This window comes from Eleginops maclovinus, chromosome 21 (assembly GCF_036324505.1).
Source record: "Eleginops maclovinus isolate JMC-PN-2008 ecotype Puerto Natales chromosome 21, JC_Emac_rtc_rv5, whole genome shotgun sequence".
Classification (NCBI taxonomy): Eukaryota; Metazoa; Chordata; class Actinopteri; order Perciformes; family Eleginopidae; genus Eleginops; species Eleginops maclovinus.
The window spans coordinates 9,280,804-9,300,998 of NC_086369.1; the positions used below are offsets into that span (position 1 = coordinate 9,280,804).

The 20,195-nt window shown below is 39.8% G+C and overlaps 1 protein-coding gene across 1 annotated transcript in view; it reads right to left on the reverse strand.

Moving 5' to 3' along the window:
- Positions 1–20,195, reverse strand: part of si:dkey-225n22.4 (collagen alpha-1(XXI) chain) — a 63,748-nt gene that overhangs the window by 4,701 nt on the left and 38,852 nt on the right. The window contains exons 20-30 of the mRNA XM_063873976.1: positions 19,469–19,513; positions 19,315–19,368; positions 16,032–16,085; positions 13,055–13,108; positions 11,303–11,374; positions 10,421–10,456; positions 8,996–9,040; positions 2,920–2,952; positions 1,705–1,860; positions 1,366–1,420; positions 216–410 (exon numbers count right to left, since the gene is read on the reverse strand). Of these exons, the coding sequence (XP_063730046.1) occupies positions 216–410; positions 1,366–1,420; positions 1,705–1,860; positions 2,920–2,952; positions 8,996–9,040; positions 10,421–10,456; positions 11,303–11,374; positions 13,055–13,108; positions 16,032–16,085; positions 19,315–19,368; positions 19,469–19,513 (799 nt within the window). The remainder of the gene's footprint in view (positions 1–215; positions 411–1,365; positions 1,421–1,704; positions 1,861–2,919; positions 2,953–8,995; positions 9,041–10,420; positions 10,457–11,302; positions 11,375–13,054; positions 13,109–16,031; positions 16,086–19,314; positions 19,369–19,468; positions 19,514–20,195) is intronic.

Genomic DNA, 20,195 nt, shown 5'->3' on the forward strand with positions numbered 1-20,195 from the left:
GATGAAAGCAGCAGTACATTTTGTCGTACTTCTTCTACAAAGTTGTGTTTATAGTATTGTTTTTTAATTAGGGTACAAATGTTTTTAAAATATTTCTGTCATTGCTGCAGATAGTGGAACAAAAACCATTGGCTCAAAATGGGGCCTTGAAAACAGAAACTTAAACTGGTCAAGCCATGTGGATTTTTCACTTTTAACAATGATGGTTGATATACCTTTAAGACCTGCAGAACCCTGCATTCCAGGAGGCCCTGGGTACCCGGGATTCCCACTCCTGCCAGGGTAGCCTGGAGTTCCCATTGAGCCTTTGGCTCCTTGTGCTCCAGGTTCACCCGGGGGTCCCTTCACGCTGTGGCAGGGTTCACACTTGGCTGGGGGGGCCAAGGTCTGGAGCAGTGCTGGAAGATGATCTGCATGGCACAGCCAAAATGTGCTGAGTTATCCATTTGAAATTGCTTTCATAGCTGGCCATCTAAGCACATTCAGAGTATGAATATATCCTAAAATGGTGTAATGACTGACATACTAATTTCTGTTTGTTATTCTAAGAAATACTGGGGATTTAGAGATTCCCAGGACTCTGTTAGTTTCCATGATATTGCAATCGGTAGTCAATCATGTTTGCTGCAGAGATATCGGGTGCTTTCCAGTCAGCAAATTATTGCTCCCTCCAATCATTGCTCCTCCATCCCATGACCCTGAAATTGATCAAACTCGACCATCATAGTGAAAGAGCCAACTAGAGCTCGGACCAGAAATTGATTAATATATCAGTCCATATTCGTAGCATCACAGCAAATTGTGCAAACTAGCTGTAGGGAGAGCAGTGAAGTAAACATGATCATATCTGTTTATATAATCAAGTTCATCTTTGAACATAAAAGGAAGTGAGATATTCAAGTATTTGTCAGCCACAAATAGCTGCAGCGCTTAGCTGTATCTTTAATATTATGGATTTTTACATTTTGCATTATTTTTGGGAGGAGTGAAGATGCATTGAATAACTGAGGGAAGCGGGAAGGCATGTTAAAATTGAAAGCACCCATATTTAGCTGATCTCTAAATGTCTGATTTACCATTACATTTCAGATTATTGTCAAAAAAGCTAAATGACTTTAAAAATGCATTATTGTGTTGGGTTATTTTAAATTGTGCATCTCTTTAAAGAGCCAGTAATTACTTAAATGTTTTACCAGATAGCCTTTTGCACCCTATTATCTTATAATCGTAAATTAAAGATGAAATTGTCTGAAATGTGTGACTCTACTGTTTACAGCACTAGGTGTGTGCTAGGAGGGAATTTCAGACCCAGGCTTTTATACTCTGTATCTCAGCAAAATGATTTAAAAGCAAACAGATACTTACTACGCAGAACATCAGTGCAGAGCTTTAGAAGATGTTCATCTGAGGGAGGTTTGCCCTGTAACACACAATTACACTTTGATTCAGCCGAATCCACTATGGGACTGGGAAAACAGGCTCAACCTGTGATTGAGTGTGCCTGCCGATCTACAGGATCTTATCAACGCTCCATTATCCGTCTTCACAGAGCCCACACATACTGACAGCAATGCTACCATTACTCCCAGACCTAACTCACCCAGTCCATGCAGAAAATCACTGACTGTGTCTTTCAGTACACTTGTCTTTTCCTTTTTTAGTTGTTTATCAGCAGAGGAGACGGTCGGGAGGAGTTTTACTCACTGGTTTTCCTGGATATCCTGGTTGGCCTGGTTGGCCCGGCAACCCGTCCTGTGCAGTAAATCCCCTGGGACCAACAGCACCCATGTGGCCCATGTGGCCCATGTCCCCTTTCTTCCCTTCAGCTCCCCTATGACCTACGTCACCTGTGGCTCCTGTCTGAATAATCAAGAGAGAGGAAACTAAATCTCAAATTAAAAAGGAAAAAGGCAGACATTTTTGTATTTTGTAATAATTGCAGTACAATAATGATCAATAATCAGTAAGCTGAGCCCAGTCGCAAGGCATTGTTCCAGCATTGCTTAACTACCATAAAAAAGCAAGTGGCTCAAGTCTAGCTGTAGAAAAAAGTCAGTCATTTAAATACTTCATGTTGTTGTGCCTTTTTGTTATTATTCCTAAAACAAGCACATGTTTAAGGAATGATTGGAACAGTGTTTGTTTGCTCCAATATAAGTTGTAACCCATTACCTTGGCTAATGCTAATTAGCTTACTACTGCAAAGTGATGTTACGTTGTTTTGATGTCACTGTTTGCGTTACTACGAGGGAGAATGTAACGAACAATTTTGTCATGGAGGGTCATACGGTCTGCTAAATGAACGATTAAGTTGTGTGTTGCAGTCTCATGATGACATGTAGATGTAGCTTTTGTTAGCACAGTCCCTGCATCAGTGCATATTAAAAACTCATTTTAGAGGAGTCTTGTTTTAAAACGATTAAGCTGGAAACGATAAAAGATTAGAAGACAGCAGTTAGCTAACTTAGCGTATTTCTAGATAATAACACTTGCAGTTGTTCTTTCAGAGAAGCTGCCTTCATCTGGTTCATGCACCCATTGTTTCGAAACGACTAAATATTTCAAGAAATAACACATAAAAGTAAATCTGCCAACTGATTATTTGAAAACATGTACCATGCCTGAATGGAAATCTTGACAGGTTTAACAGGAAATAGGGGCAACAGAGGGACTTTATCTCCATCAATTGGGATTCTGTAGACAGTACTGTAAGTGTTTGATATTTCAGTTGATGCGCCTTTAGAAAAGAGGCCTTTTGTGATGTATATTTTGCCCGGGGGCCAGATTTCCCCAGGCCTGGAGGTATTGCCTATGTTAGTCTTCTATAGCATCCGCACAGGCTTGACAAGGCTTCTCACTGTGGTGCAGAATAAGACAGAATGGATTATATCTAATACAGCAAAGTCTAATTCGACAAACCTCTCCTTTCCGTCCCATGGGTCCCACTTCGCCCTGATGGAAGAAAGAAAAGAGAGTAGGAAGGGTGGGGAGGCAAAGAGAAGAGGGGGAAATAGAGAAAGACAGTTAGAAACTTCAGTTTACATATCAAAGGCTGAGTTAGTATGTCAGAAAAGCTATGCTTGCTGCTCTGCATTGCTGTTGCAGAACCATTCTCTTTTCTGTCGAAACCCCTGGCTTACAAAACATTTTAGATTGGTTATTGAAATGCATTCTTTAAAGTTTTGTTTTTTTGTGTGCTAAAAAAGGCTCTGGATATTTTCTGCTTTCCTAAAAAGGCTTCTTCTTTTCCACCCACATGCTCTCCTTTTCTGGTAACGTATTTCAGCCATCTTAATGTTGTAGGGAACAAATACACCAGTGTCATATCAGTTTGCTGAGGAAGTACAAGATAAACATGTTCACTTTCATTGGCAGTAGTTTTTTTTTGTATGAAGGCCCAGCCACATAAACAGATTACAATGCTGGAGATCAAACAGGATGACATTTTTGATGAACTGAGATATGATAGAATCAGAATCAGAAATAACCCGCTACCTCAAACCATAAAATAAGCTATAAGAGTGACTCAACATGAGGAAGTTGGTTCAGCTTCATGTTCAAATGTCCTCTTGCACAGTCACAACCTGAAAACAACTGAATCAGACAATTGTCATTCCATACTGAATCAGAAGCACTACGTTTTTTCTATTTCATTCATCTGAGCAAAATGACTTTAAACAAAAAGTAGTTAAATAGCTTGTGTTTTTGGGCAGCAAAAAACACAAGCTATTTAATAGGGATTTATAGGGAACTAGAGGCAGCAGCCTCCAAGTTCCTTATAATATCATTGGAACAAGCTACAAGGACATGAATGCTAAGGACAATGCAACCCCACTATAGTGGCAACATCACACCATGCATGGCACTTGAATCAGTATTTAAATGACTAAACATAAACACTGCTACAGGCTTCAGACCTTTGGGTGATGAGACCGCCTGCATCTTTTGGTCACATTTAATCACACTGCTATTCTGAACATACACACTTGTTAAGAATAATGGCCAATTTCTGTGCCCATGTGAGCCCAAAAGCCTTATGTTGCATAACATTGTTGTTGTAACTCGGACCTAAAAAAAAACATATTTTAGAAAAGGTAAACCAACACACTATTAAAATGTAGAATTGCTATTAAGGGCAAATTCATCTAACCTGATTTATTTGTCACACAAACAATAGAAGCTTACATTTTAAAACTAAAGTTTTAGTATTTCACGATATGTAGAGTGGGAGTTTAAAGGCGCCATAGAATGCATCTGTCTGGTATTTTAAATTGTTCTCTGATGTCTACAAAGAAGGTATATAACTTTGCTTGATCCAAACAATGTCCAGATGCGGTTTTACAGGCCCATGTACAACCCTATGATTTGGTCCTAGAATGAAACAAGTTGAATTGCCTTATTTGGGGGCTCATATAGATAATTATGACGAGCTCTGCTCTGATTGGCTGGTTTACAAGGCGCAATCCATGGCTGCCTCAGAGCCCACAGAAGTGAGTGAAGTTCGCGAAGCTGTGAAAGATGAACCATGGAGGCTATTGGCATCCAACCTTACATGTTTGAGCCTTTATCGGAGGAGGAAACCAATGAATTTGAAGAACAGCCAGTTGGTCGGAGATTGGAGAGCAACGTTACGGAGTGGTAAGTAGTGTTACGGTCCGTACAACACGGTTCCGTTCCGTTAAGGCTTGACGGACTTCCCCATTTACTTTGAATGGGGTGACGTCACGCGTCGGCGAACTGGTATGTATTCCCCTGTTTGGGGAATTTATATCCAGTGTACTTCATTTTAACATTGAATGGACAGCTAGCAGGCATATCCAGTATATTAAGCATGGCATGTTGCATAAAATAGCGCCATAGACATTAACGCCATAAATCATCATATAAATCCATTTTTCGGAATAATCGAGCTCTAGAAAGTGGGCCTTTTTGCTTTGAGTGTCCAGAGCCAGGAGGGAGATTAATGTGATTTGTTGTCCGTCGCGTTAACCCCTTCTGGCAAGCGTTAACAGAACGGAACCGTGTGAATGTTGCGTTAGTGTTTCCAGCAGCTGGTGTATGCAAATGTGGCGGGTGGACTACCGTGTGTGACGTAACACACAGGGATTGTTGTAATTTGCCCGTTTTACCGCTGTGATATGAATATTCATGATTTGTACGTGAAGGAGGAAACAATGGTGTTTGAGGTTCACGGTATGTCAGTTCAATGTACCAAACTCTCCTTATTCAACTATGCCAAGGTAAATACAGTTTTCCATTCTATGGCACCTTTAAGGTTAACAATCTCTAACAAATCTATCTTCTCTGCATAAATGTATTTCAAGGATGTGTTCAAAATGCCATAACATTTTGGAGACAGCACTGCAGAGGGTTGTTTGTGTGTCCTCCAAACAAAGAAAGTTTGTCATAGTCAGCCCTAGTTTTTGTTTATGTTTGGCAGTGCATTTGGAACGCTTGGAGGTCAGAGGTTGAAAATCACATGTGGGAAAATACCGACCCTCGAGTTGTCTGGAACACAGCGTATCTCTTTGGATGCTCTGTTTTACCATTTTCAAGAAGTTAGACTCTTAAGTTATCCTTTTTCTCTGACAGACTGCCAACCAGCCGACACAGAATGTCTGTCTGCTGTAATCCACCCTGTGGCAAAACCTCTAGTTATGTAGGTCTGATTCTGAATTTCCTTCTATAACATTCTTTACATATCATTCGGATGAACTGTCAAACTTGACTTTAAAATCAACATGGAATATAAATCCTAGGGATTCATAGAAAGTAAAACATTTTTAATATTTTTACATTCAGTTCCATTGCAACTGAGCAAACTCAATATGCTGGGATGGTATTGCAGACGAACAAAACATTGGCTTTTTCAATCTGAAATAAACTCCAAACAACCCTAGTGTACAGGTCCTCACGAAAAATGGAGTTATGCACTATGCAATCTGAATGCCACATTACTTCCCAGGAGAAGACAAGTGGTGATAAGGAGGTAAACCAGGAAAACAGAACACAGCCTCTACCGAACTGCAGTGCAGTCATATTTATTATACCCAGTAAGTATTAGGAAGTCAGTTGGAAGACAAAAATATGTCATATTCTTCTCAGCAGCAACACACTTGTGATTCACCGCTGATGCATTTAGCCTTGAGAGTGTGTCACATGGAGGCTGGGATGCTCTCTACACTGTATTTCTCAGCATGCAGCTTAATGTTCACACTCTGTAATTCCTCAATCGTTTTATCCGTCTCAAGTGTCATAGACAGGACAATGCAACTTTGTCTCCACATAATGCAATATAACTGCTGCTGCTGTGCACCACAAACACACACACACACACACACACACACACACACACACACACACACACACACACACACACACACACACACACACACACACACACACACACTAGCTCCTCTGGATGGATTAATTGTCCAAGTCCCATCCAGGAAGATGAAGGTCGATGCCACAGTAATCAATACTTACTGATCAATTCCTAAATGCTACCCATTTGGTATCGTTACGACTGGAACATTAATTGTAAAACTTGGCTTGGGGAATTGTAAATTGCACATCAAATTATATAATTATTTTTGCTTATTACCAATAACTGATGAGGATTGGTAGCTTATCTTTGAACAACTAGATGGAAGATCACTGCTCTCTCTCCAAAGGAAATAGAATGTGCATTCCAGCACATAGCCAATTTCCATGTATAGGCCTCAGTTGTAGCTTAAAAAACATTAAAGTTGTGACTCTAGGTGAGTCACTGCCTCTGACAGATGGCAGATACCCAAACCTCCCTTCCTAAGCACAAACACACGGGGAAAAAACAGCGACCTTTGGAGCTGTCCGTAAAAAGCCCAACAAAGATGAATCAGCCAGTGGTAGAAGCTTGGTGATAAAGGGACTACTCAAAGTGCAGTGCAATTACTGATTCCCTGTAGCTGGAGAGCTACTAGCTAACGCACTAAAAGCAAACATGCTTGCAACACTTATTCAGAAGACATTTTACATGTTACAGTAGAAAAATAACACGGGTGGACTCTAAGTCCATAATGTAGCTGCTTCCTTCTCAGGGCCATGGTATTTGCTGGCTTATGTGAGAATAAATCAAAATTGTTGTGCCAATGTTGTAGTGTTGCCTCACGGAGTGGATGGTGGGCGACACCTTGGAGTTCCTGTTTCCAGTTGTGCATGTAGCTAATAGGATATTGTGTTTGAGAGTATATGGAGAATGGCGCGTGGAGTTAAACACACCGCCTCAAACTCCCACTCATCGATGCTACAAAATCAACTGTTACTAAGTGTTTAATTATGTCATTTGTCTAGCTAAATAATGTGATGGAAGGATGTTATTTGAGTACGTCACTAGAGGTCGACAGAAGATCTGAATGGAGCAGCAAGCGCTAACGGGCGTGGACTCGCCTATGCACCAACAACCATACCTCCAAACATACCTCCAAGCGGGAGAGTAGAAAACCAGCTGTAAACAAGAGAGCGGGGCCTTTCCTATGCAGCTGTAGACAGATTAATTACTTCAATGTGGACTGTGGTCAGTGACATGGGGAAGGATCACAGCTGTGTTTCGCTTGTAGACTAATCTTATCATATCATTGTATTAATAAACGTAATTATCAAGACGAGAAGCTTCTTCGATTCTTTTCGCCTATTGCTACTTAAGATTTAAAAACCCTATACTTACTGTCAGACTATCATGTTACTAGGACACTAGATGGAACACAGTCCTTGTTAATGTTATAAGTGAAAACTGTTTCTTTAATTTTTGACAATTCGAACTGTATGCTGTGAAAAATAGCTCTCTGAACTTGATAGATTTCTAACCATAAGCCACCATTTATAAATTAATCACAATCAGATAGCAGCTGTGTTAGCTCAATCGCAAATTGTCATGTCATCCCTTTAGTTTATTAACAAGATGTATTGGTGTCTTTGTGTCAAACAACATCTCTCCTTCTCTTTAGTGAAGCAGTCTACTCTGTAAAGTAAATTGGCAATTGCTTTAAATAAAAAATGTCTCTCTTCACAACTGCTGCCAGTCTCTGATATGTGTGCCTGTTTCAGAATGCCTTGAAATTGCCTCCTATAATCTGTAAACTGACTATTGATTTTAAGTTAAACACCTGTAATTCAGTCTTCCCTGTCTGAGCTTCTGTCATCGGGTCCTTTTCACTGTTGCCAAGACTCTAAGCTGTGACACTGTGATCCTCACGGTTGTTCTGAGGATGAATCCAAAGACGGAAGGCGGGCAGTGCCATGAGGGCCCTGAGACTCTGGAACAACCTCCCTAAAGAGATTAGCTCGGTTTAGTCATTTATCTAATTCTGTGTCCCTGCTGAAAGTTTACTTTTCAGAAAACAGTACATTTTATTTGATTTTATGATTTTATATTACTGTCTGGAGCTTCCGTGCAGTTTCATACTCTCTTTCTTGTCTTGTCCCTTCTCATTTAGTCAGTTTAAGTCTGTCCTATTCTACTCTGCTCTGCTATTTTCCTGCACTGTATTCTGTTTCGACTTTTATTGCATTTTTTATGTTTTTTTTATTTGCTGTCAGATTTTAATCTTGTAAAGCACCCTGTAAAATCACTTTCAGAGAGGTGCTATATTAGTATTGATTGAGTTTATGATGATCATTTTTATCCTGTGATAAAGTCTTTATCGGGACTTGTATCAGGCTATTTATGATATTAAATACAGACAGACTCCACAAATTAAAACTCAAGTTTTAACCACAAATTAGCTCCTTGTAAGAGAGGGCTGGCCAAGATTCTTCCTTATCCTTGTGACCTTGTTGGGACATTTGGTTCTCATAAATGTACACACACACATACACACACGTACACACACACACACACACACACACACACACACACACACACACACACACACATTTAAACCCAGAAACCCTGGCCAACCCATAGAAATATAGGCCTTGCTGCCATCGAGTGGAAGCAGTATGACTGTACACTTACAGTTACACCAGGAGTGCCTGGTTCTCCATCTCTGCCTGGCTCCCCCTGCAAAGAGATACATCATGATCAACTGAAAGTTTGTGTGTGTGTTTACATTCATGCTGGTATGGCTTCCTGTGGTGTGTGCGTGTGTGCAAGGGTGAGATTGAATGTGTGCACAAAAGAGTGTGTTGATTTAGCTGTGTGTAATACTGTGTGCTGGTCCATGTCTTCATTGTGTGTGTGTGTGTGTGTGTGTGTGTGTGTGTGTGTGTGTGTGTGTGTGTGTGTGTGTGTGTGTGTGTGTGTGTGTGTGTGTGTGTGTGTGTGTGTGGAGAAAAGGTCATGATTACCACTAGCAGCCAATAAGAGAAACCAAGGGAGAGAGGGGATAGGAATTGGCTAGTAGTGACCTTTAACAAAACACACTTTTTATCCTATGTGTGGCTTTCCAATTGCTTCCTGCTTCACCGTAACACACTTCTTCTCTCCTTCATTTTATACATCTGGGCTCTCATACTACTTTCCATTAGAGCACGTAAAGGGAAGCAACTGAATCAGAGCATTCATCACAAGCTTTGAGTGTTCAATGTGTGACCGACGCTCTGGTCACAATGGTAGAAGTAGAACAAGGTGGCAGAAGGTGGCATGCTATGATACTGAGGCTTTGATATCTGGAATAAGCCTCATCCCTTTGTGAAAGTGAAAAAACTGGTGTAACTAGCTAACAGATGTTTCAATTTAAACAAAAAATCATATATAAACTGAAGCCCATGAAGCTTTTTTGATGAGTTTTGGCTTTCTAATAAAAATAATACACACAAGTTAAATGGCGCTTTTCCTAATGCTCAAAGACGCTTTTGTCTCCAAATGTCTGCTGACTAAACACTGTATTAGGTGGCTGAAAAAGGTTGCTAATGATTTATTTTTTATGAAGTTGGATTGGATTGGATTGAAGACTGTACTGTTACTTTTGTAAATCTGAAGATTTTCACCTTGTCCAGATTGGTTACTGATTGGTTTCAGATTTGTTACTGGGCTTGTAAAATCAAACTGTGCACTGTTATCTCCATTGTGAGGCATCAATAATGAGGCTACATGCTGTGCAACAGCAGTTTAAATGCATAATGAGCTTTACAACAGGAGTTTTTACAGGTTTACTCTACAGTTACCCTACATTGAAGGTAAGAGTGGATAATTGCTAAAGAGGTCACTCACTGCTTAACAGTGCTCCTAATACATTTTTCATCCTGTAAGAGAATTATTTTTACAGCATGCTTTTTAAGACAGGATCTCTTCCTTTTTTTAATGACAGGATGAGACATCATCACAAAAACAGTCCATTTATGTGCAGGTTATGCTTCAGACATATTCAATCTTGTTATACAGGAGTGAGCAATTAACATGTGCACATGGCTTTCCAGTAGACGTGTAAAGAAGGTATACCTGGCATCCTTTTGTGGCAGTGTCTCCTCTCTCCCCCTAAAAATACACTGAACATGAGAACATGTACAACTTACAGTCATACCATTGTTTTGTTTTGACACTGACAGTGAGATCCAAATAATAACATGCTGTTTAAGGGATAAAAGAAGAAAATGAAACTAGTATCCGATTGACAGCATACAGAAAACCAAACGTAGCATGTGAATCATACTGATCTTGATTAATTTCTTGTATTTATGAGCCTGGGCGTACTTCTTCTGTGTGAAGGACAACCTTTAACATCATTAAAATGAATCATGTCATCTAAGCAAAAAATGAATAATACATAAACAAGTATTATGTTAAGTTGTCAACATTTCTACACTACAGCGTGTAAATGTACTCCTGACAGCTAAAGCTATAAATCATTTATAAAGTGCCGCCTCTCTTGCCAATTGTAGACTTCATTAAGTCATTAAACAAAACCAACCAGGTCATTGATTTTAATTGGTTCATGTACACTCAGTGGCCACTTTATTGGGTACACCTGTACAATCTAGTAGCATCCACTTCATCTGTTCTGCCGTAAAGTTTACTTTTACGATGCTTATAATGTGCAGTTTTTTTTTTTATTCTGTCAATTACACGGTATATTTTGCATTGGGTTGTGTCTCTTACATTCGGCTCCCTTATGTATACACATTTTAATGTAATGTAGTCCAGTACAGCAGCGCTGCATACTAAAACGTCATTAATTAAATGTACCCATTCCTGACGATGCAAACTACATTTCAACATTATAAACTTCGTCAAGGAGTTATTATGGCAGAGCTGTTTCATTGAATACCATGTAGCTAATAAAGTGCTCACTGCATAAAAGTTATTATATGAAGGCACTCTCACCTTGTGACCTTTGAACCCTGGCAGCCCCATGGCACCCGGCAGACCCGTTAAACCTGAGTCCCCTGTTGAGCCCTGGAAAAGTCAAAGATTATCGATGTTTTAAAATCAATGGCTAACAGTCGTGAGGTTCATATGTTGTGGCATTCCTCAAACTGGCCATTTATTTCCAAATAGACGGAAAAACAATAGCCTGTCTTTGTTTCAAAACCCGTGAAGCGAGCAGATAAAAGGGAATATGAAACGTGAGAGTGTTCCAAGTGTGTTTGTTTATGTTTATGAAAGTTTTGATTCTATCCCCTGAGACAAATTCCCTGCAGTAAAAGAAAATCAAGTCTGGTTAAATATGGGTTTTGAAGATGTTTGATTGAAACATTTTCCTTGCCATACAGTACGACTCAGTACTCATTTCCTAAAAGCTAAAAGTAAAAAATCATCATCCATTTTCAATTTCTTTTAGTTTACCTGCAATTCAGTAGCACAAAAGCAAGACTCAGATACTCACAATGGATGACATTTATGGGCATAATTGCTAAGAAAACATGTCGCTGAACAAACAAAGAATAGCTGTTACTCGTCAGCAAGATCCGAATTGCAGGCTGTTGGAATAGGAACTGTCTAGCAGGTTGAGAGGAAACAGAAGGAGAATGAGGTTGGTTTTAAGAGAAAAGGCAAAAGCTGTCACCCTGATCCCTCAGGGAGGAATTACTAGTGCCCTCACTAATCCGACCGCCATGTTGAATTTCCAAAAGCTCACTGCAGTAGAAAACTAACAAGGACTGGGGCGTAAAGGTGCATTTAGTGTGCATGCTTTTGGCAAGGGGATAGGAGAGGGGGGGAAAAAACCTGCTGCTCCCTACACCTTAACCATTGGTTTGGCGTTATTCCAGAGGGTCTTATGTGACTATCAAGTGAAAACAGATGCTTTATGAAGAGGGTCCAGTGCAGTATAGAAGATAAACTTAAGGCCACACTTCAGGTTCTGAATATTTTAGCCTTTTGGGACTTTCTGCTTTAACTTTTTAATTACACAATTAAATGGCTAAAGAATAATGACACCACTGACATTTAGATAGGTTACCTGCTTCTGCTATGCAATTGTCAGCCACAAGGTACAATCTCAGGGGGAAATGAGGGCACACAAAAAAGGGGTCATCGTTCAAGCTGTGCATATGGTGTCTGTTTCCTTCTTAAACTTGATTTTAAGACAGATAAAAAAATTTAAAAAACACGTATCTGTAAACCAGCTATTGAGTTAGAACCAGATGTAATTAGCTTTGCATAATGACCATAAACAGTGCGCACAGTTTGGCTTTGTACAAAGTTGAATTATGAAACTTATTGTTTAGTTGTTGAGGTTGCCAGGTTTGGAACCGCCATGCCTGTACAGACACCATAAACAGAGCATGTGCTCAGAAACTGTATCTGGCAGCCCACCCTATAGCCGGAGAGGCTTCCCAGAAATAGACACTGTTGTCCCTCAAGAAGGTAAAACCACAAATGAAGTCCAAATGAAATATGTGTTATTCAGTGCTTTCTCACATTCACAGATTTTCCGCTTTAGACAGAGCCAAGCGAGTCATTCCCCCCTGTAATGTCTGTTATTATCTAATGTGAGAATAAATAAAAAAGCGATACAAAAAATACTCAAAGGCAGACAGAAAAAAACAGGAGGTAAGGATGCAGTGTTGGAAAGCAGTTAAGAAAGAGGTTAAAGGAAACAATATCTAGCCAATAATCTGCTGCTCCACTCACCTTCGGGCCTGGAGGACCAACAGGACCTATGACACCTGGATCGCCACACTTCCCCTAAATAAAGCAGACACACAAACACACTTAAAACACAACACACTTGTTTGAACATTCTTCTGAGGACATAAGCCTGACTACAATTATTCCTAAACCTATTACTTTTTTAACAATATTTTTAACAATAAACTGTAAACCTAAAGACCAGCACAAGTTTGAAGAATCTCAAAGTGTGGTTTCAGCACAGCATGAACAAAGGGGTTTTAGCAGTGGAATATAAATCACAATGTGTGGTCATCAATCATTATCCTCTCAGCTAGCCACATGATTGGTCTGAACACTTTTTAACAGCTGTGCTAATCACCCAAGATATGAAGGTGGTGCATTACGAGAATGGCTTAACAAGTTTAGAAGAGAACGTTTTACTAATGTGTGGATTAGGCGATGAGATTGCTGCCTTTTAAAGTACATTGGTGCAGCCTGGTTCTGTCATGTTGTTGACTCTGCGGTAAAATATGGGGGAAATGTTGTTTGATGGTAGTGGAAGAAACATAGAGGATGTAGAAATTGCGATGTGGAAATACTGTGTTAAAAGAAAAAAATCTTCCTCTTTCATGTGGATATAATTACAGAGTCTCAGTAAAATGATTAAAGTATCGCGGAATAAAAGTGGCCCTATTCAGAGCATTGTATTATTATACTATACGAGCTATTATTACTGACATATTAAACTGTCAAAAAAGGAGGAGGATTATATATGTAAAGGCTACTTATATGCTGCTGGGTGGATTTACCTATACATTAATCATTTTATAAGCTTCTTATATATAAGCATTCCTGTTACAGTTCGTTATTTGATGAGACGGATACACCTTTTGGTGGGTATATCACAGATTTAAAGAGTAAATGAAAAGTGCAATTTAGTGTAATGCAGCCAATGTTCAGCAGCTAATAATCTGGTGACATCAACAGTTCTTCATTATGGTCATGTTGAAGTATAGCTATACAATCTATTACATTCATAATTATGGGTGTAAAAAAGGCCACATCTGTATTAAAATCCTGATGAGCTGATGATGTATGATGGAGCGTATTTAAATGAGTTTAAAGAGTAAAAAGGGAACTGTGTGTCCACTTTCTGAAGATAACCAAGGGAAACCTGGACCATAACAATTTAATACCAAACCCAGATGTTGGTTATGCGTTATTTAATATCAGTGGTGAGCCGCCAGTGCCATCTAGTCTACTCTCTAAGGGCTTAAGATATTCTAGAAAAATAATATTTAAAAAAGATATATGTAAAAAAAAAGAATGTAATAAAAAGATATATTTTTAAAGTTATACTTGTCTTTAGTTTTACCAAAATATCTTGATTTAATTGTATTTAAAGTATAATTTCCAAAGAAATAAATCCTTTGATTGTGCCTATTCAGTTTCTGTTTGAGTGTGAAGGTTTAAATTAAATAAGCTCCTTCGGCCATCTCTGGAGGTACTGGGAAGATAGGAGGTGATTGGTGGTCCAGCTATAGTAACTCAAAGAGAGACTAATGTCAAATGACAGTACAATTACCCAATCATATCTTCTCTGTAAATGAGAGGGCTTTATTATCGCGGACTTTATGACTAATTCCGCCTAGTGTCAAACTAATGGAAAAGTAGCTAGTTAGCATCAGAGCTAACGTCAATTATATGAGCGTAACACATGCATCAACTCCGGACGAAATTACGGCTCTGCCCAATTTTGAGGCAAAACAACGCTGTCATTTGAACAGCGGTAAATGCAAATTCTGAAGTTTCACAAATGTAGAAAACTTTGGATTTTTGTATCTTAAAGGAGTTTTGAGAACCATTTTAATATCAGCAGTTCTACCCGATACAACTGGATGACAGGATCGACAAGGGTAGGCAAAAGCATCCATGCATTTTGCACCACGGGCCCTTGTTTCAATATATCGCTGAAGTACTAGCAGCCTGTGTGATGATATGATCATTTGTATTTTTAATTTGCAAATAAATCGTTTTTTTGTAATTACTCTTTCTCTCTCTGTTGCATTGATAAGGCACGAGGGAAGGGAGGTCAGAGGGCCTGGTATAAAAGTCACGGCTCGCCACTGTTTAATCTAATGTAACCAGGGGATCATGTACTGCTGTTGTCCAACTTTGTTCCATCTGTAATTATTTACTACAGATTGAAAACAGCCTGCTGTGGGGGTTTATCAGCTGACAGGGAAGTTCCCATACAGGTGTCAGGGTGTTTATTATTAGAAGTGTTTATTTATGTAGTGTGTGTATCTTTGTTTGTGTTTGTGTACTGACTGATTCAATTAGTAGTTTCCATTCTGCTCCTTGTTCTCTGCACAGTGGGCAAATGTTCACCTGCCGATGCATGAAACTCCCATCCCTCACTCAGTCTCCTCCCATCTCTGTGTCCTGCTTGTTGCACTGAGTATACAAACTCCAAGGGGACAGGAAATGTGCATTTCTAGGTCATGGAAATATGGAAAGGCCTCTTGTTCTTTTCGAAACGGGGCACTCCACTTTACAGATAACAGATAAAGGTTAGGTTCATTTTTGCAGCTTTTTGGATCTCTTGCTCTGATTTTGAACATTCTAATTGTCATTTGCTTCATGCAATCCCCCTAAATTGATGAAATTAAATAATTAAATCACCTCACTTGTAAAAAGTCCTCACTTGTATACATTTTTTTAAGATTGCTTTTTGAAGGCGAGAAATACAACACACCACGACAGCTCAAATGAACTGTCCCTGGCAGAATGGCATTTATTTCATATTCAGCAAAAACACCTTCAATTTGATTCCAAACAGCTTGCCTCCCTCTCAGCAAAATGCAGTTTTCTCTACGGGAACATCAACAGAACGGGGAGGGAGGGTGCAGCCGTAGAACCGACTGAGAATAGCTGAGCGGCTTGGGAGAAGCAGGCCATTAGCATAATAACTAATTATAACGTTCAACACACAGACCTTGGGACCATCGTGGCCGTCCTGCCCGGGCGGCCCCAGGGGTCCTTGGATTCCCTGGACGAAGAAAATATATTGGGGGCAGAGAACGAGAAGGGGAAGGGTTGAGGGGTGACAAGAGAGGAAGGGATTGAGAGGGAGAGAGAGAATGAGATGAAAGAGACAGGCACACTGCTTTGGGCTGAATGTGACAGAGTGCGTGACGGCTTAGTCAGGAGGCACTGAGGAAGAAATGAGATGGCTCAGGTCCACTCACACACACACACACACACACACACACACACACACACACACACACACACACACACACACTCACACACTCACACCCTAACCAACACACACGGACACACACTTCCATACAAACACACAGCAGTTTGCATTTTCAACAAAGCATTCTGCTATATCAATAGCCCTATATTCCCAGTTGCCTTTAACAGAGTCCCACACACACACACACACACACACACACACACACACACACACACACACACACACACACACACACACACACACACACACACACACTAACCAACACACACAGACACACACTTCCATACAAACACACAGCAGTTTGCATTTTCAACAAAGCATTCTGCTATATCAATAGCCCTATATTCCCAGTTGCCTTTAACAGAGTCCCCCCCACACACACACACACACACACACACACACACACACACACACACACACACACACACACACACACACACACACACACACACACACACACACACACACACACGCACACATATACTGTCAAGTTATCTGATTGACTGCAAGGGAATTTGAGCCTCCTTTTCATAAAAAGCCATAAAATACAGATGCTTATCATTCCTTTAATATGATTGCACAAAAATGTATGTTTGGCGATTCAGGTCATGTTTCTTTGTGGTATTATATTGCATCCTATTGATTGATATTCCATGTAAGTAATTGGATTAATATGGACTTCTAGGTTGTATATTTTGAAGGTAATTTAAGTGCATGTTGACGTTATTGATGGTAGGACTCTACCAGGGATTCACATCTGGGTCGAATCCGATCTATTTTGACCGTGAATATAATATTTTTTGGGAGCATTCATTTAGTGTGCATACCCTTTTTTCCTTCATAATAATATGACAATTCATGACACAATTTCACAAGTAGGAAATTAAAGATTTCAAAGCTTAAGGGTTTGAATGATTCATGTTGACATTTGCATCTCCACATGTTTGCCCTTTCTGTTTGTAAGAGGTTAACACAAGCCAATGATAAATGTGCTGCTTAAACAGTGATTGTGACAATATAGAAACATGATACACAATTTCAAGAAACAAGAATCATTCACTTTCATTTTCTATCGATCAATAAGGAGCTAAAGGAGGACTATGCGCACTCGAAATGCCAACTTTGATTGGTGTTGGCGGGGTCAGCTGACAATTAGTCTGACGTTTATGTATAGTTATTATATGTAGTTGCCTGGATACAGCGAGAGGCTTGCCCTACTTCCTCCTTCTGACTCTGTGTGTGTGTGTGTGTGTGTGTGTGTGTGTGTGTGTGTGTGTGTGTGTGTGTGTGTGTGTGTGTGTGTGTGTGTGTGTGTGTGTGTGTGTGTGTGTGTGTGTGTGTGTGTGTGTGTGTGTCAGATAAGTCAGACCCACTGCAGGCATTGCGTCAGAGCCGTGTGCTGTTCTACTGACAGAAATAGAAAGAAGAAGATGAAGACTAATAGAGGAAGCTTCTGGTTCAAAAAAAGGTGCAACAGGGCTACACCACCTTTCCGCTTTAATTATTTATGCAACAGATAAAAGCCAAATGCAGTTTTTAGAAGTCCAAATTCAAATTGATAGAACCTGTTATAAATCAATTTGAATTGAACATTGGATGAGGATAAATAAAGTACATTTAAAACACATCTAAAAAAAAGGTTGCCACGATGGAAATATGTCCTTTCTTATGTGTATTAACTCCATGCTATTCATTGTCAATTAACTCTTCCCTCTCTCTATCTGTACTGTCTCACTTTGACCAGAAGGGAGCAGCAGTGCTAAAAATATACCGTCCAATAATCACCACGGAGGTCTGGCGTATTCACCATGCTCTGCTTTAATTGCATCTGGCCATGTAATCTTGTTTACCAGAGGGGGGTGCCCTGACTGTGTGCTCAGCCGTAAACTAACACGCGTGCGTGTGCACACACACACACACACACACACACACACACACACACACACACACACACACACACACACACTCATCTGACTTAGGTTTTTAAATGAACAGCCACTCACCACCTTAATGGCATTGCTAAGTAAATCAAACGGACTCATATGGTGCCTGGGCTAAATTAATGATCTCATTATGAGCTCACTGCAGAGACAGTAATGTGAATTGTAGTCTGGGAGATAATAGAGTATTTTTTTTTTCAAAGACACATGGGATAGATGGTAAAAATGTGCTTTAAATTAGTGTATCCCCTAAGGATTCAATTGGTCCAATAGGCACGGACTGGAAGTAGTGTCTGTATAATGATCCCTTGCAGCAAGTCTATGTAGGATCACCGTATGGTACCTTTGGACAATGTTAAATGTGTCTTTCCTTCACTTTCCAATTGTGGCAAAGATCAATAACATCAATTATTTAAGAATTTCTTTGGGAAGTGTATTATTTTTTGTTTAATCTCCATTTGGGATATTAATTCCCTATGTTCTGCAATAATTGTCATCGCGGAGAAATCTGTGTGAATAAAAAGGCCTCAATCTGCTTCCAACAAACTAGGCGTTGAAGGGCATGTTTATATCTAAACGTTCACATGTCAGGTAAGTCCATAAGTATTCTGTCCTTTAAGTCCTTAACAGAGAATTGTGCAATTTGAGGTAATTCCAAACCCATTCTTACAGTCTTTGTTTGAAGACTTTCAAAGTCTACATTAGTTTACAAAATTGAAGGAAAGAGCAGATTGAAATTATTTTGAGATAGAGGGTTGAAAGAAAATTGCAACCCTTGCCCCCTTGCCTGGCCAATTGCTGCGTTGAGTGGGCATAATTTTCGATTTCAGAAAGTTTCTTTCCTCATTCAGAACGAGGATTTCAGACGCTGTTAGATGACCTGAAAAGCTCTTTGTCTGATGGAAGTACATGCTGTCCCTAAAGTTGTGCAGATGGAAACTAGCAGCAAGAAGTGATAATAACACCTGCAGCAATAGTTTTTGCTGAAACAAAGGGGTATCAATCCTGTGAATCATCTTTACTGACTCATTTTAGCATGTCGGTGACAGCTGAAACAGTGATGAAGTTGTACAAACCATTGTTCCGTTCATTCCTGGTGGTCCTCTTGGCCCAGGCAAGCCTTCTTCTCCCTAAAAATACATTCAAGAACAGAACACAGGGAATAAAGAACTGATGGAAGTGTACTTTAAATTACCAAAGGGTCTGAGTTACTTTAAGGTCACATTTTACCTGAGGTCCTTTTGGACCCACTTCGCCAAGAGGTCCCTGGACACCCTGTGGACAACAAAGTGATGGTTCATATGATGTCACATCAAGTCTCCTGCCCAGTTAATGAATTGTATATGATTTATGCAACATATTTTATACAAATACAAAAGTGACAGAAGAAAGAAAACATGGTCTCTATGGCATTGTGTGTTCACGTCTAAGTCTAGTCACGGTTACTATGCACAGATGAAGTGACCACCTTCCTTGTTCTGGAACTTTCAATGTTTCAGGCAGTGGGGAAGTGGGGGAGAGACTCCCTCTAGTGTAAATTTTGTGATTTTAGCCCTAGCAGACGATTTACATGGACAAAAACCTTTATAACACACTACAGGAAAGGGAACCCCCCTAAAAAATATAATAGGGCCGCTTTGAATGCTAAATAACAAGAGAGTTAGTAGACCTTGAATGGAGATTGCTTTGTAAATGGCTATTTCCAAAGTAAAACATAAGCTGTCATTCTCTAATTAAAGTAATTTCCAACTGCAGCTGTTAAATCCACTTTACATTACCTGTCCAACATCAAATAGCAGACTGACACAGTTAGAGACAAGCTGGTGAACATTTAGCCGCTAAAGAGACAGATATTTCCCTGAGGACTCACTGTTGGACTTGTTGGACATATCACTTTCCAGGTTGCTGGAATAACGACTGCAAATGACTACCGATGTTGTTCCGCATCTGCTGGATG